The sequence below is a fragment of the Rhinatrema bivittatum genome, chromosome 7, assembly GCF_901001135.1.
Source record: "Rhinatrema bivittatum chromosome 7, aRhiBiv1.1, whole genome shotgun sequence".
Classification (NCBI taxonomy): Eukaryota; Metazoa; Chordata; class Amphibia; order Gymnophiona; family Rhinatrematidae; genus Rhinatrema; species Rhinatrema bivittatum.
Window position 1 is genome coordinate 90,946,030 of NC_042621.1, and position 14,639 is coordinate 90,960,668.

Here is a 14,639-nt window from a genome sequence, read left to right on the forward strand (position 1 = left end):
TTTGCACAGAGCTGCCTCAGGGGCAACTGATTAAACCAGGACTGAGATTGGTTAGCATTGGTGATGTCGCAACAATGTTCAGTATAGTTGAGTTCGTATCAAATCAGAAGAACTTTTTCTCACAGCATTGCCATGTGATAGCAACAGTGAAGGCAATAATGTATTGAACATTGAGTGTATACATCTTTGAGAGCTAGAGTGGCAGAGCAAGTTTCTCGTGTAACAGAAGATGGATCATGTGCAATATGACCATCTTGAATTTTTCTTTAAAAAATTTGTTTAGGGTTTTGAGGTCTAAGTTGAGACAACAGTCTTCTGATTTCTTTGGAATTCGAAGTATTTGGAATAAAATCTGCTTTCCATTTCCTGCAATAGATCATACCCAATAGATTTTTTTTGCCTGGAGTAGAGGTCTTTTTCCCAATAAATCCTGATTTTGTATTTAAGGAGGATATTTTCTTGGAGGGCGAGTCAAAGGAATTAGGATTCATAATTTGTAACGCTCCCTGATAATGTGAAGAACCTATGAATCCAATATTACCTGGGGTCACTGATTTGCAAAGAGGGTTTGTATTCTTCCAGTACGTATTTGTTTTGGTTCTGACACTGAGAAATTAGCATCTGTTAAGGAGTCAAAAAGTTGACTTTGGTTGGAAAGTGAAGTCATCTTTTTTTTGTTGTTTTGTTTTACAGTCATGTGGTCTTGATCTGAGCTTCAGGAGGGTGAGATTATGACTATAGGACATCTTTTGTAGTAATGGAATTGCCCCTTTTAAAAGGAAGCTTGGAACCTCCTAGCAGTTCCTGGAAGATTTTCAGTCACAGTAGAGAGCATCTGCAAAGGGGATCAGTATATCACATCTGTCTCCTGCTCGCTTTGCTTCCAAAGAGGTTCTCTTGTACAAGGGGCATTAGCCAATCATATATATATTTTCTCTTAGGCCAGATGTTTAAAGCCATACCATTCTACATGCTGCAGTGAAGAGGCCGAAATCTCTTGTTGCTGGAACAAAATTATCTTAAGTAAAATATTACAAGATGCTTACTACATTTATCTCTTGAAAATACTAGATAGGAAAACCTCTCGTTTATCTGCCAGGAGAACATCTGAGAATTTTTGTACTTTCACCATAATTTATTTTATTTAATACAAAAAGTTTCTAACCCACCTTAACTTTCTAGGTCACCCAAAGTGGTATACAATACTAAATATAAAATACACATGATGACTAAAAATAAAAACATAAAAAGAGCATTACATAAAACCTTGCATGAAATAAAACTAACCTGATAGAATGCATTTATTGCACCATAAAAATATGGTAGGAAAATACAGTATGTGAGCAAATATCATGGCGTTTTGAAAACGTTCCTGCCAAACAGATCCTTTCCTGGTGGAACTGATGCATGGGACACTGATTTTTAGGATTCTTTGCAGCTGATCCACTACTGCTGAATGGTGAGGCAATTGAGTCTTCTCAAACCCAGGAGCGGCTTGTACTATATATTTCACGTCTACCTTCTTATCCAGAGGGTTAATGAAAGGGATCTCTAATATCTTCATCTGAAGATCCTTTAGGATTTGATGGATTGAAATAGCAATAGTATCTTTAGATATATTAAGATAATTTAGGATTCCCAACACTAAAACCCTTGACTCTGCGTCCTCCAAGTCAAGAGATATTGCTTTTGATACTATTTTGACAGAGAAATGGGAAGGTCTTCCAAAAGGGAAGTCCTCCTAACAGAAGGGTTAGACAGTAGACACTGGTGAGTCAGAATCTAGCTCCACAGAGCTAATACATCTCCCATGAGTGTTCCAATTCAGAATCAGATTCTAGAGGGGTAGGAGATGTATGAAATGAAGAGTGGAAATGTTTGTTTCCTCTGGGGTATGGCTTTTGATGCCACCCTATGAGGAACTGAGGGAGATACCCTTCTATTGGAAGTTGAACGGCATCTAAGAGTTACCTCCTATAATGAGACCAGTTGAGGGCGGACCAAAGGCAGCAAAAATTGAGTCTCACTATACAGGGGGCTCTAATATAGGTTTATTTATTTTATTTATATTCTGCCTTTCCTGATCAGTCAGCCAATTCAAATAGATTCAGGTTCCTTATATTGCAAGCTCTCTGAGGCCAGAGAAATACCTAAGTTTGTACTGGAACTGAGATGATGGAACTGGGCCATGGACCTCATATGACTTATAGCTTGATGCCAGATGATAAGGTCCTGAACCATTCAAAGTCTTTTTTATATACTACTCCAGACTTCTGCCCTGAAGCAGTTGCGGGAGATTGTATATCCTTCTATATTACCAAGAGAGATGGTGTTTTTAATGAAACAGAGAATAAGAAAGGCAGACAGAGTTATAGCAGATGCTATGAAAGCATGCCACATCAAGTTTAGCCATCAGCACCAGTTCATTTGGAATCAAAGCAATTTCCCTCATGCCTGTTTGGGTTTTTTTGGGGGGGTTTTGGGTTTTTTTTTTAAAGGGCAGACCTCCACATCATCACTGTTCTTATTGGACTGAGCCAAAAGGACTCCCTTACCATTGAAGTTCCAATACCAGAGCTCAGCTTCAATATTTTTCACTCCTGCTCTCAACCCTGGCTCCTCATGCACAAGAGTAAGCAGAAAGTGACTGCAGTTTGATGTCGATTTGGCAGGCCTCAAACTTGACTCTGAGGAGGCAGCTACCCTTCAATGCCAAAGGCTCAACAAGTGAAAAGAGCGATTTTGCTGTCGGCTATTTCTTGTTGATGGTTTCGACGACTGGGGCCAGTGCAAGGTTTCTGGTTGCCCTGTGTGACTTCAAAATTTCATACCCTATCTTCTGCTGGCCAGCACCAGTACCAATGATGCCTTCTCTATCAAACACCGCCGCTGATGGTATTTGAAATATCCTCCCCTCTTCCTCCTGCAACTGTTAATGCCTTCTGCCAGGCCTCCACCACGATTAGCATACCTGCTCAGCCACTCCAATGTACATTACAGTTCTCACATTCAGGTACCTGTGAGACTGTCCAAACGGCCATGTGCTCACAGTTCCAATGGCGATGTGGCCCTGCCTCGTTCCCTAACTTTGGAAACATGCCCAGGAAGGGGAGGTGGCACTGCAGATTGTTAGCATGCCACAGCCTAAGCTAGGGCTGCCCACAATGGCAAGGAGGAATAGAAAAGGGCAACAGTGAGGAGCTAGAAGGGGTGCCAAGAAAGGCAGTCAGGAACGACAAGGGGCAGCAGAAAGCAATTTTACCACCCTTTGCTGCTTGCCACTTGAGTTATCCCAGCTCCGAGAAGAAACTTTATAATGCAAATTCAGACAGTCCAAGTTTAGATTATGGAATTCAGGAAGAGAGGGATTTGGGTGTTGCTGAGAAGCAAGATACAGTGTGCAGAACACCCCATCCTCAAATTTACCCCTGCTCTACACACACTCCAAAATTAAAGGACATAGAAATAACAAGAGCAGAACACTACTTCTGTCAGATATCACAGATAGAACATGAAATACATATATAGAAGATGAAAAAACACTTTCTGAAGTCACAATCAGATATTTAAATTGAAAAATTAAAAAAGAGTTTTACCTTTTCTTTTTCCTGACTCCTCTTTCTTTCCACAGTTATCCTTACTACTATCCATTTCACTTCACCCCAGCTTTCTTCTCTGCTTCTTTCAATCTTCACGACTTCACACCTCTTAATCTTTTGCATCTTTTCTACTTTTTTTTTGTTTTACTTTTATTCCTTCTCCCTTTATCCTACCATGACACAGAAATTAGATGACTGTATAACTATACACAAATAGATGTGAAACAAAGGGATTTAAGCACTCGTACTTCTTTGAGTTTACATGTTGTCAGCTGCTCTCTGCTGCCCCTCAGATGCCGTGCTTTGTGCAAATGTACAGTTTTCTCGGTCCCTTGGACGTCAATGGTGAAAGTCAGCTTAGAATTAATCTGGAAGGACTGGAGGAAGTGACGTCACTTCCCATGCCGGGAGGGTTTTAGCGGAGCTCTCTGCCCCCGGAGCGTTTTCAGCAGAAAAAACCACGAAAAACCCCCCGAATCGCAGCGGTTTTTAGCGATTCCAGCAGCGGATACCGGCAGGAGCATGGCACAAAAGAAAAAACTGGTCGACTTTAAAAAGTATTCGTACACTAAGGGAAGTGAAATCCCGGACCCCTCTGATCCCAAAATGGCGGCGGCTGCCGAGACGGAAGACTCAGAGACTGAAGGGATCACCTCGGAGCTCCTGGACTCCGATCGGCCGCTGCGTTCGGAGATGCGCTCATGGTTTATGGAGCTGAGGTGTGACATCAAAGTTTTTAAAACGGAGATCGCAGACACGCTGCAAGAAATACGGGAGGACCATGCGGCTCTAGGCCGGCGGCTGGATGAGGCGGACACGAGGCTTGATGAACAGGAGGAACGCTGGCAGCTGCAACAGACAGAGGTGGCCGGATTGCAATCAGCGCAGATGGATCTAGCGGACAAACTTGAAGACCTGGAGAACAGGTCCAGGCGCTGCAATCTCCGATTCAAAGGCATCCCAGAGACAGAGGACAACCAGGACTGTGTCCTCCTAATTCAAAAAATATGCTCTTTGATTCTCGGAGGCTTGGAGAATGACGCTGGTGGCACCCCTGCTGAGCCGCCGGTTGAACGTGCGCATCGGTCTCTGGGTCCCAAGGTTGGGAATCGGCCCCGCGATGTCGTAGTCTGCTTTCATTCATTTGTGTATAAAGAAAAACTTGCAGCAGCAGCCCGGCGACAACGTATATGGATTTGGGAAGGCAATGAGATCTCCGTGTATGCTGATTTGGCGGCCAGCACTCTCCGCAAGCGCATTTCCTTCCGCCCAGTCACGTCGGCCCTAACCACTGCCTCTATACGTTATAGATGGCTTTTCCCTTTTAGCTTGTGGTTTCAGGTAGAAGGAAAGTCCTACAAGGTCCGTACGTTGGATGCAGCGGTACAAGCTTTAAAAGAACTGGGACTCCCAGTGGCCCTACCGACAACAGCAACAGGATCCTCCGAAGCGAGACCAGCGACGCCGAGATGGCAACGTGTCAAAGGTGGCCACCGGCTTCGCAGGAATACCAGTGCAGTCGGGGCGGATGCAACAGCTACCTGAACTTTCTGGAGGGCCTGCTGGTTTTGTTCCTCATGGACCGGTTTTCTTAATAACCATTTCTAAAGTTTTTACTGACTTTGATAGTAATGCTGGGCAATGGAGTGGGTAATTGCAGTTTCAGTTTGCTCTGCTATTGATATAAGTGACATAAAGGGATGCTCCAGGGGGTGGAGAGAACCGCTCTCTGGCATGGTAACTTCCTCCCTACTTTTCCTGGCGGGTGGGAATCCATCCAGGGTACTCAGGGGATGGGGGGTGGGGGCTGGGGGACTTTGCTTCACAGGGTACACATTAACTTCGGGGTACTGAGGTTGCTGGGAATCGACGAGATGCTGGGCTCATATGCCTCGGGGTATGCTGCGGCCCTATCCTGGGAGGAGCTAGGTCCATCTGGCATATACTGCTTGCCCCCGCAGGTGGTGAGTGGTGAAAGGATTTAAAAGTTATGGCCACGATTACCTTTCTTTCCCTTAATGTTAAGGGTTTAAATTCCGGCAGGAAGAGAAAATTACTATACCAGGAGGCGGAGCGACTTTCAGCCGGGATCCTTTATTTGCAGGAAACCCACCTGCGTAGGAGATATGAGGGCCTATTACGCTCCGATAAATACCCGAAGCAATTTTGGGCTGCAGCGACCCCTGATTCTAAATATTCAGGTGTGGGTATTCTATTTCACAAAGATATTCAATTTGAAGTACAGACTACCTTTTCTGACCCAAAGGGAAGATTTTTACTCCTCAATGTTATCATGGGTGGGGAACCTTACGCTTTATGCTCGGTCTATGGTCCCACTTCTCAGAAGGAGGCATTTTATCTTAAGCTGTATGATGTACTGGCAACCCATGCGGTGGGTAGTGTCATTCTGGGTAGGGATTTTAATCTCACGCTGAATCCCCGCTTGGATAATTCGACTGGGTCTAGCGCTGACCCTGCCCTTGCACGGAAGGCTTTAAAGAAGATACTTACTCTTACTTCTGGGGTGGATCTGTGGCGGTCCCGATTTCCCACATCTCGCTGCTACACTTATTTCTCACCTCCACACAACAGTTACTCGCGTTTAGACATGTTCCTGCTTGATAAAACTAAACTTAATGCTGTCCAAACTATAGATATTGAGCCTAAGGTTTGGTCTGACCATGCTCCCATATGGTTCCAACTTGTGGTGGGTCAGTCTGATACTGGCCAACGTTTTTGACGGCTGAATGATTCTCTGTTGGAAGATGATCTCTTTCAGAAACAGCTGTCAAGAAATTCAAGAATATCTTAGCTTAAATGTCACAGGAGAGGTGGGAGCTGGGGCGCTATGGGAATGCTTGAAATGTGTTTTATGTGGATCCTGCATAGCGCGGGCAGCTCACGTCAAACGGTTACATGAGCGGGAGCGCCAGATTATGTTGACAGAGTTAGCGGGGCTGGAACGGGCGCACATGCAGGGGGGGGGGGTACCCAAGCCCTGCGGGGTCATATCCAGGAGCTGCGGGGTAAAATTGGGGCTTTAGACTCCGCAAGGTTGGCCCATCAATTGGAAATGGCCCAACAACAATTTTTTGAGGGCGGGAATAAAGCTGGCCGCTACTTAGCTCATAGACTTAAGAGGAAGCAGGCACAGGCTCATATTTCCAAAATCAAGGATGATTCGGGGGGCCTTCTCACCGATAATACCACGATTAGGCATTGTTTTCATAAATTTTATTCAACCTTATATAAAGGGGCAACCGATATACAGGTGGCCTCAGTTGAGGCCTACCTCTCTCGGATACCTTTGCCTCAGCTGACCTCCGCCCAAAGACAATTTCTCGATAAAGATATTACGGCCATTGAATTGGAAGAAGCTATTAATTCACTGAAGGTGGGAAAGTCGCCCGGTCTCGATGGGTTCACCCCCCGATTTTATAAACGATTTGCATCGGCCCTCTCCCCCATATTATTGAAGTTTTTTAACTCCATGCGGACAGGGTCTACCTTGCCTGCCCAGACAAATACTGCTGGGATTACTCTGTTGGCCAAACCTGGCCGGGACCCTTCTATTTGCGGGTCGTATAGGCCCATTTCCCTGTTGAACATTGATGTGAAGCTCCTCGCCAAGATCTTGGCGAATAGATTAAATTGTTTTATTCCTCAATTGATAGGGGTTGACCAGGCTGGATTCATTCCAGGTCGAACTACTGCGGACAACGTACACAAAATTATGGATACTATATGGTACGCCCAAAAACATAGGATCCCGGCGGTGGCTTTGTCCATTGACGCGGATAAGGCATTTGACCGCGTGCATTGGCCTTATCTTTTTCACACCTTGGAAACTATGGGTTTTGGCGCCTCGTATTTGCAATGGTTGGGTCAGCTGTATAATTCCCCCCGGGCTTGTTTGAAGATTAATGGTGGTTATTCTGCCCCCTTTGAGGTGGGTAGGGGGACTCGGCAGGGGTGCCCACTCTCTCCTCTTCTGTTTGCTATCTTTTTAGAGCCCTTTGCTATCCATATCCGTAGCAATACCAATATAGCCGGAGTGACCGTGGGGGATATTACCACAAAAATTTCTTTGTATGCGGATGACATATTGTTCACGCTTACTGACCCAGCCAATTCCCTTGATTGTGTAATTGAAGAGATGGAGAACTTTGGGCGGGTGTCTGGCTTCACGGTTAATTGGGATAAATCGGAGGTTCTCAATATTAACCTACACCCCCGTTCGGTTAGTCTCCTCCAGGAGTTGTTTCCTTTTAAATGGGCCAAAACCCAAATTAAATATTTAGGGATTCAATTAAGTGCCACTCAGGACCTGATTACCATTAATTATAACCCCCTATGGTGTAAACTATCTAAGGACATGGAGGAATGGAGCCGCTATCAGATTTCGTGGCTGGGAAGGATGGCTGTTTTTAAGATGAATATTCTGCCGAAGTTGTATCTTTTTCAGACCCTTCCTGTCCTGGTCTCTGTATCCATGTTAAAACAGTGGCAAAGGCGTTGTATGAATTTTATATGGGCGGGACGTCGACCACGGGTGGCGCGGCGAGTCCTTCATCAGCCAAGGTGTACAGGAGGTTTGGGTGTGCCGGATCTTATTCGCTACTTTCGTGCTGCTCAGTTTAAAAAAATAGTGGATTTGCATCTAACTAGACGTCAAAAGCAATGGGTGCTTCTTAACCAGGAACTTATCGGGGATATACCACTTAGTAGTTTTATTTGGCAACCTAAACACACATGGCTGGTAGACCTGGATTCCGTGTTGCCCCCTTCTACACTTATGTTGTTTCGGTTATGGCACCGGTACGGTGCTTCCTTAGTGGGTACTAGGGCATATCATGTCAATACGCATATTCACTTTAATAAGGATTTTCGCCCGGGCTTTGAGAGTGCAGCTTTTTCAGACTGGAGGAGAAGGGGCATTAGGATATGGGGTCATGTTTGGGGCTCCTCCTCTTTGCGCCCTTTTGCTGATCTCCAGCGGGTTTATGACTTACCGGAGTCGGCCAGATACTCCTATGCTCAATTAGTGCACTTTACTAAGTCTAACCTACTCGCTACACATTTGGCCCAGGGTGAGTCGGATTTTGAAAAACTGTGTGAAAGGGCGCATGGTTGTACTCGAATTTTATCCCGGCTGTATCGAATGTTAGGGTTGCAGGATACCACTATTTTCCCCTTCCAGAGGGCTTGGGAGCAGGACCTCCAGGTTAGCTGGTCCCCCCAAACTTGGAAATCAATATTTCAGCGGCTCGGCAGGGGATATATTGCGGCTTCTCTTATTGAAACCTCCTATAAGCTGCTATATCGATGGTACAGGTGTCCTTCCCAATTACATAAATATACTCCTCTTTATCCAGATACATGCTGGCGAGGCTGTGCGGAGGAAGGCACATTTTTCCACATGTGGTGGGCCTGTTCTCATGTTCAGGGGGTTTGGGGGCAGGTGCATCAATGGCTCCGTGCAATCTTTCCTGACATGCCGGTTTTTACTCCTGCATCTGGGCTATTGGGTCAGGCGATTTCTGGAATGTTGCAGTCATCTAATCAGTTAGCCCAGTATGTTTTCACAGCCAGCCGCTGCGAGATAGCGCGATTGTGGAAATCCCCTTCCCCTCCTACAATTGAGGACATTCAGAGTAAAGTCCGGAAGATTTATAGGTTCTCATATTACAGCTTATAAAAATAAGAGTGTGTCCCATTTCGAGCGAACTTGGCTTCCCTACCAAAAATGGTATACCAAGGTGTCGGGGGCAATGGTGACCTGAATCGTGTTTTGACCCCGGAGTGGCTCAAATCTCGATCTGTCGGTCCAGGATATATTGAATTGATTTCTTGCATTTTTATGGCATATGCCTCAGTTGATTATCTCCTTGATCTTTGTCTTTGTGTACATGTGAAGCAATGGGGGGAGGGGGGGGGTGGGTATAATAGTCAAATGAACCACGTATAGACGGTGGGAGGGGACGGCCGGTATGGATTCTGTTGTACTATGTTACTGTTTACCATAATAGGTACAGGCTGTTCCCTGTGTTAATTCCATTTACGAGTGCATAACATGTGTACACTTGCATGTGATGTTTGGATTGTACATGCTTGTTGGTTCAATAAAAATCTTGAATACAAAAAAAAAAAGAATTAATCTGGAAGATGTTTTGGAGTCAAAATCTTCATACTTTTATGGCTCTTGGAAATATATTAGAGCTTATTAAACAATTTTTAAGATCAAGATCAATACCTAGGCAATTAATACATTTATGATGATCAGTGAAACATTTTCCTGTTTCAGGTAAGGCACTATTTAATCCCAAGGCCTTCTAGTCAGCCACTGTGGGGAAAATGGTGTCTGTCAAAGGAAAACATTTTCACAAAATTGAAGGACCAGACCCAACATCTTCAAATTTGAGGTAGGCCAATATGAACACTTTCAGTGGTAAAAATCTGATGGTGAAGGAGCCTTGTGAATGAATAAAGTGAAAGTACCCGGCAGAGACAGGAATTGTCAGACTCATTTCTCAGAAGAAAAAAAAGATTTTGTGGGCCTCACGGCATGCGTCTATGTACCAACTGTGCATAACAAGAAGCTCCTTCTAGACTTTTCAAGTTTTAGCTAATGCATGTTCTGTATTCTGTGCCGTTGGATAACATCACCAACACATGGCACCAATTTAGCTTGTTTGTCCATAGAAAAAGGAGATGAACACAAGAAACAGCATTATTAATAGAAGTGTCGGCACCAAGTGACTATTCTGCACTATGTGGAAAAACAAAGTATATCATCATGTACCAAAAGATGCAATCAGAGACCAAGAAAATGTGACAGAATGATACGAGTCACAATTGTACTGGGAGCCAGCACACCTAAACCCTATCTGCTCCAGAAGCAAGCTCTTTTTGGCACAATGCAAGTATTAAGAAACAGCAGATTTGAGCAATTAAGTTCATGCTCAACCTGTATGGGATTCCCATTCTAGTTTATGAATATGATTTGTCATTCTTGTCTATAATTTGATATTTGCTTTTATTATTTTTAAGGTTTATCTTTATTTATGGTTATTGGAATTTTGTGTTAATTTGTTGTATACCGCTTTGGACAATGACACTGGGGCCAGGAATGCAGTATAAACATTGTATAAATAAATATCTTGGCTTACAAATGAGGTTCATTCTTGTCACAGTATGAACAAAAAAAAAAAAAAAACATCTGGAGACACTACCCACTGGGTGAAATACTGCAAGTGCCCTAAGACCATACACTGTTATTCTACCGTAACTACAACATTTTAGTTTTGTTTTCTGAGCAGGTGTCCACAACACTAAAACCACATATTACATTTTATACAGACACCTTAATTTTCCATATTTACAGAAAATGGAGAAATGCCTATAAACTGAATGATTCTCCCACTGCACCAGGTTACAGCACTATAATTTTGTGTGCTGGACCCTGTGACAACTGCTCATAAACTACCTTCTTAAAAGGGATTACTACTTACGTTCGTCATACTTGAGCAAGCGAAAAACTTTGCGCTGTGGTGTAACTCTTTTGATGTTTGGATGATCTTTCAGCAGTAGCACTCCATCCCTCTGCTTCTCTTTGATCTGGATGACCTCAAAATCACTAGGGTAGTCACTAGCTGGATTATTTCGTGGCAGAATCCTCCAGGCATTTATATTGCTGCTCTTCAATGCACTTGAAATAAATGTACTTCTAGCTTTAGCTGTAAAGTAGCCATTGAAAGCCACAATATATTCTGAAATCAAAGGAAAAGCACAGTGTAAATTCAACTATACTGAAATATCACTAAAGCTATAGAAGTGCTATCCATCTCAGTTTCTTTCAAACAGTGAGTTAAACAAACCATTCTCAACAGGTTTGTCACAGAGCCAGAAGGCTGCTCTCTCCTCATCATCCCAAGCAGGAGTTGGCCAACTTCTTCTTTACTGGGCATGACAGGAGACTGCTCTCGCTTCCTTCTCCTACTTCTGTTTCCTCCTCCATCATTCAGATCAAAGCAAGACAGACATAGCCAACTCCTGTTCTGAGCCTGCCGGGACACCAACTTTATCTTCCCCTGTTAGGCCCAGCAATGATATTGCAGACGTTGTCTTCACCTGCATGGCCCAGAAATGACAGAGGAGGAGAAAGAGGGAGAAAGGTGCATGCTCTACACATCTGCCAATGTCTGCTGCCACCTCCACTTCTCCCCTAATGCTTCCTGACCACATCTGCTGTCAGGCAAGGAGGGAGGGAGATTCTGGACTGGGCTGGAGGTTTTTCTGCTGGCTGGGAGCCAGGAGAAGAGGGATGTAGGTACTATTAAGCAAGGATTGGTTGTATAGAGGGTTTGGATGCTGCGAGAGAGGGAGGGGTGGGGGAGAGAGGGGGGGGATCAGGAGTTTGCTGAGTGGGGTGGGGAGAAAAGAGGAAGAATGGGCAGGTTGTTGGACATGGAGGGATGGGAGAGAGAAGTGGTGAGTGCTCTTAGGCAGGGGGAGGGCTGGGGAAGAAAGATGGGGTGTGGGTCATAGTTATGTGAGGGAGAGAGACAACAAAGATGGGATATAGGTGCTGTTAGGCAGGGAAGGGACGATGAAGAAAGATATACTAGGCAAAGAAATGTAGGGAGACAGGGATTCAAATGTCTGCTGGGCAGGAAGATTTGGGAAGACAGTGGTCAGGTGCCTGCTAGGTAGGAAGGGATGGGGAAAAGGAGTTCAGGGCATATGGGGAGGGAGAGGTAGAGAGAGAGGGTATGGGAGCTGCTAGGTAGGGGCATGGCAAGGTGCAAGAGCCATATGTCAATTCATTTCTTCTATCTTTGTACTTTGTTTAGTAAATGAGAGAATGTATTTCTGTTTCTAGTTCTTCAACTTTGCATTGCATGCAGCATGGCTTTTTGGTTTTCCATTCCAGTTTTTGTTCCACATTTGTAATTTGTGCTCTTTTATTCTGTATTTGGTGAAGGTCATGTCTGTATGTGTTACCAATATAAGGTATTTTACTAACATGTAGGGATTTGTATCAATCTTATTTATTGTGTTTTCTCAACAGGATATGCATGTATGGTACACTGCTGCCTTTTCATAGTTACATCTATAGCCTTTTGAGTCCTCACAGTTAGTGCTGCTATGGTATGGCAAGTTTGCTACACATGCTCAGTTTTGTTTATTTTCAGATTTTGCATTTTACAATGCGACTGGTAGTAGAGGGAGTTTGTGTTGCTGTTACTGAAATGACACCAGAATCAAAATATCTTTATGTATGGTGAGCTGTCCTAGTTCTGGATCTGCACCCACTGTTGGGGCAAAGAGGGGGGGGGTGTCCCCTGGATGCAGAGTATATGTTTACATTTAGCCCCATAAGTCATGCGTTAGATGCTGCTCACATGCATGACACACCTATCAGGTGTGTACTGACAGAAAAAAGGTTGAGAATCACTGGGTTAAACCACAATACTGGATTATAATCTTGAGGTCAGCAGTGTAAAACTTGTTTAACTGCTATCAGTTACAAAGTATTTTGAAGCATATAAATTCTGTTGTGAATGTTTTCATTTCATTTTACTCCATAAGTCAGGGGTGGCCACGCCCGTCCTTAAGAGCCACGAACAAGGCTGGCTTTTCAGGATATCCAGGTGTGAGTCAGAGGGGGTAAAGGGGGGAGGGTGGGTATAGGTTTCAGAGTCATAGGTAGTGAAGGTAAAAGGCAGGGTGAGAGAGAACCAGAAATGGTAAAAGGAGAGAAGAAGGGTAACAAGAAATAGAAGAGGTGATGGGATGGGTTGAGAAAGGAAACTAGAGGTGTGAGGGGGGTGAAGGGGTGCAAGAGCCACAGATGGTGGTTGTGAGGGGGAAGGGTTAAGGAGAGAGACATAGGGGGAAGTGCAAGAGGGAGTGAATACTTCTGGGAGGAGGGGTTGACTTGAAAAGGAGTGAATGTTGGGGGGAGAAGGGATTGGTGTGTGAGAGCCAGAAGGGATGATGGCGGAGAGTACATGCAAGAGAGTCAGAAATGGAATCGGAGGAGAAAAGAGGGGGCAAGAGAGAGAAAAAGAAAGTAAGTGGGGGCAGGCAAAGTAGCACCAGGGAAAGGGAGGGAGGTAATAATGTTGGGGCCACCAAGCTCCTATCATTGTTCTTGGGGGGGGGGGGGGGGGCAGGAAATGTTATGCTGGAGTTGCCAAGAGAGACTGATAGGAACAGAGTAAGGGCCTGCTAGAGATACTGGCGAGGACAAGGTGAGAGAGAGACTGGCAGGGTGATTTAGAGAGACTGATAGGAACAGAGTAAGGGCCTGCTAGAGATACTGGCGAGGACAAGGTGAGAGAGAGAGAGAGAGAGAGAGAGACTGGCAGGGTGATTTAGAGAGACTGATAGGAACAGAGTAAGGGCCTGCTAGAGATACTGGATGCACTTCCTGCACGCCTGAAAATTTTCCACAAAGGCAAGTTCTAAATATTTTCCAGCAAGGAAGAAACTATGGTTAAGCTTTTTTTGGACAATTTTAATGTTTTATGCAAAATAGTTCAGATGCAGTGATTCCCCTGCTCTGAGATGTCTGTGCACACAAGCATTTCAGTTCGTCACTGAGGTTTAGACAGTTCTCATGGGGCCAGTTTTGGACTTCTGATTCCCGGAGCCCACTCCATCATGATCGGGAAATCAGTCGTCTTATTTCGAAGAAAGCAGCAAAGCTTGGAAGGAGGAAGATTGATGGTTCCTGGTCGTCTTTTTGAGGAAAATGACTTTGGGCATGTTGGGTAGTGTGTATGACAGATGTATAGGTGAGTGTGCGCGACTGACTCTCTAGGCTAGTTCATTTTTCTGTTGATTTTATGGATAAGGGTGAATTACCTGAATATTTATGATTTATGCTGGGGAATCCTCTCTCTTGCTATTATAGTAGATGCTGCATATCTTACCATCCCTGCTTCAGAGATCTTATTATTTAGAGTCCCAACAGTGAAGGAGGTTCCAAGAAGTGCTACTAGGAAGCGGCTTCTCTATTATAGGTCCAGAAAT

At 44.4% G+C, this 14,639-nt stretch overlaps 1 protein-coding gene across 1 annotated transcript in view; it reads right to left on the reverse strand.

Annotated features, from left to right (window-relative positions):
• Positions 1 to 14,639, reverse strand: part of MBTPS1 (membrane bound transcription factor peptidase, site 1) — a 297,566-nt gene that overhangs the window by 258,362 nt on the left and 24,565 nt on the right. The window contains exon 3 of the mRNA XM_029608668.1: positions 11,111 to 11,368. Within this exon, the coding sequence (XP_029464528.1) occupies positions 11,111 to 11,368 (258 nt within the window). The remainder of the gene's footprint in view (positions 1 to 11,110; positions 11,369 to 14,639) is intronic.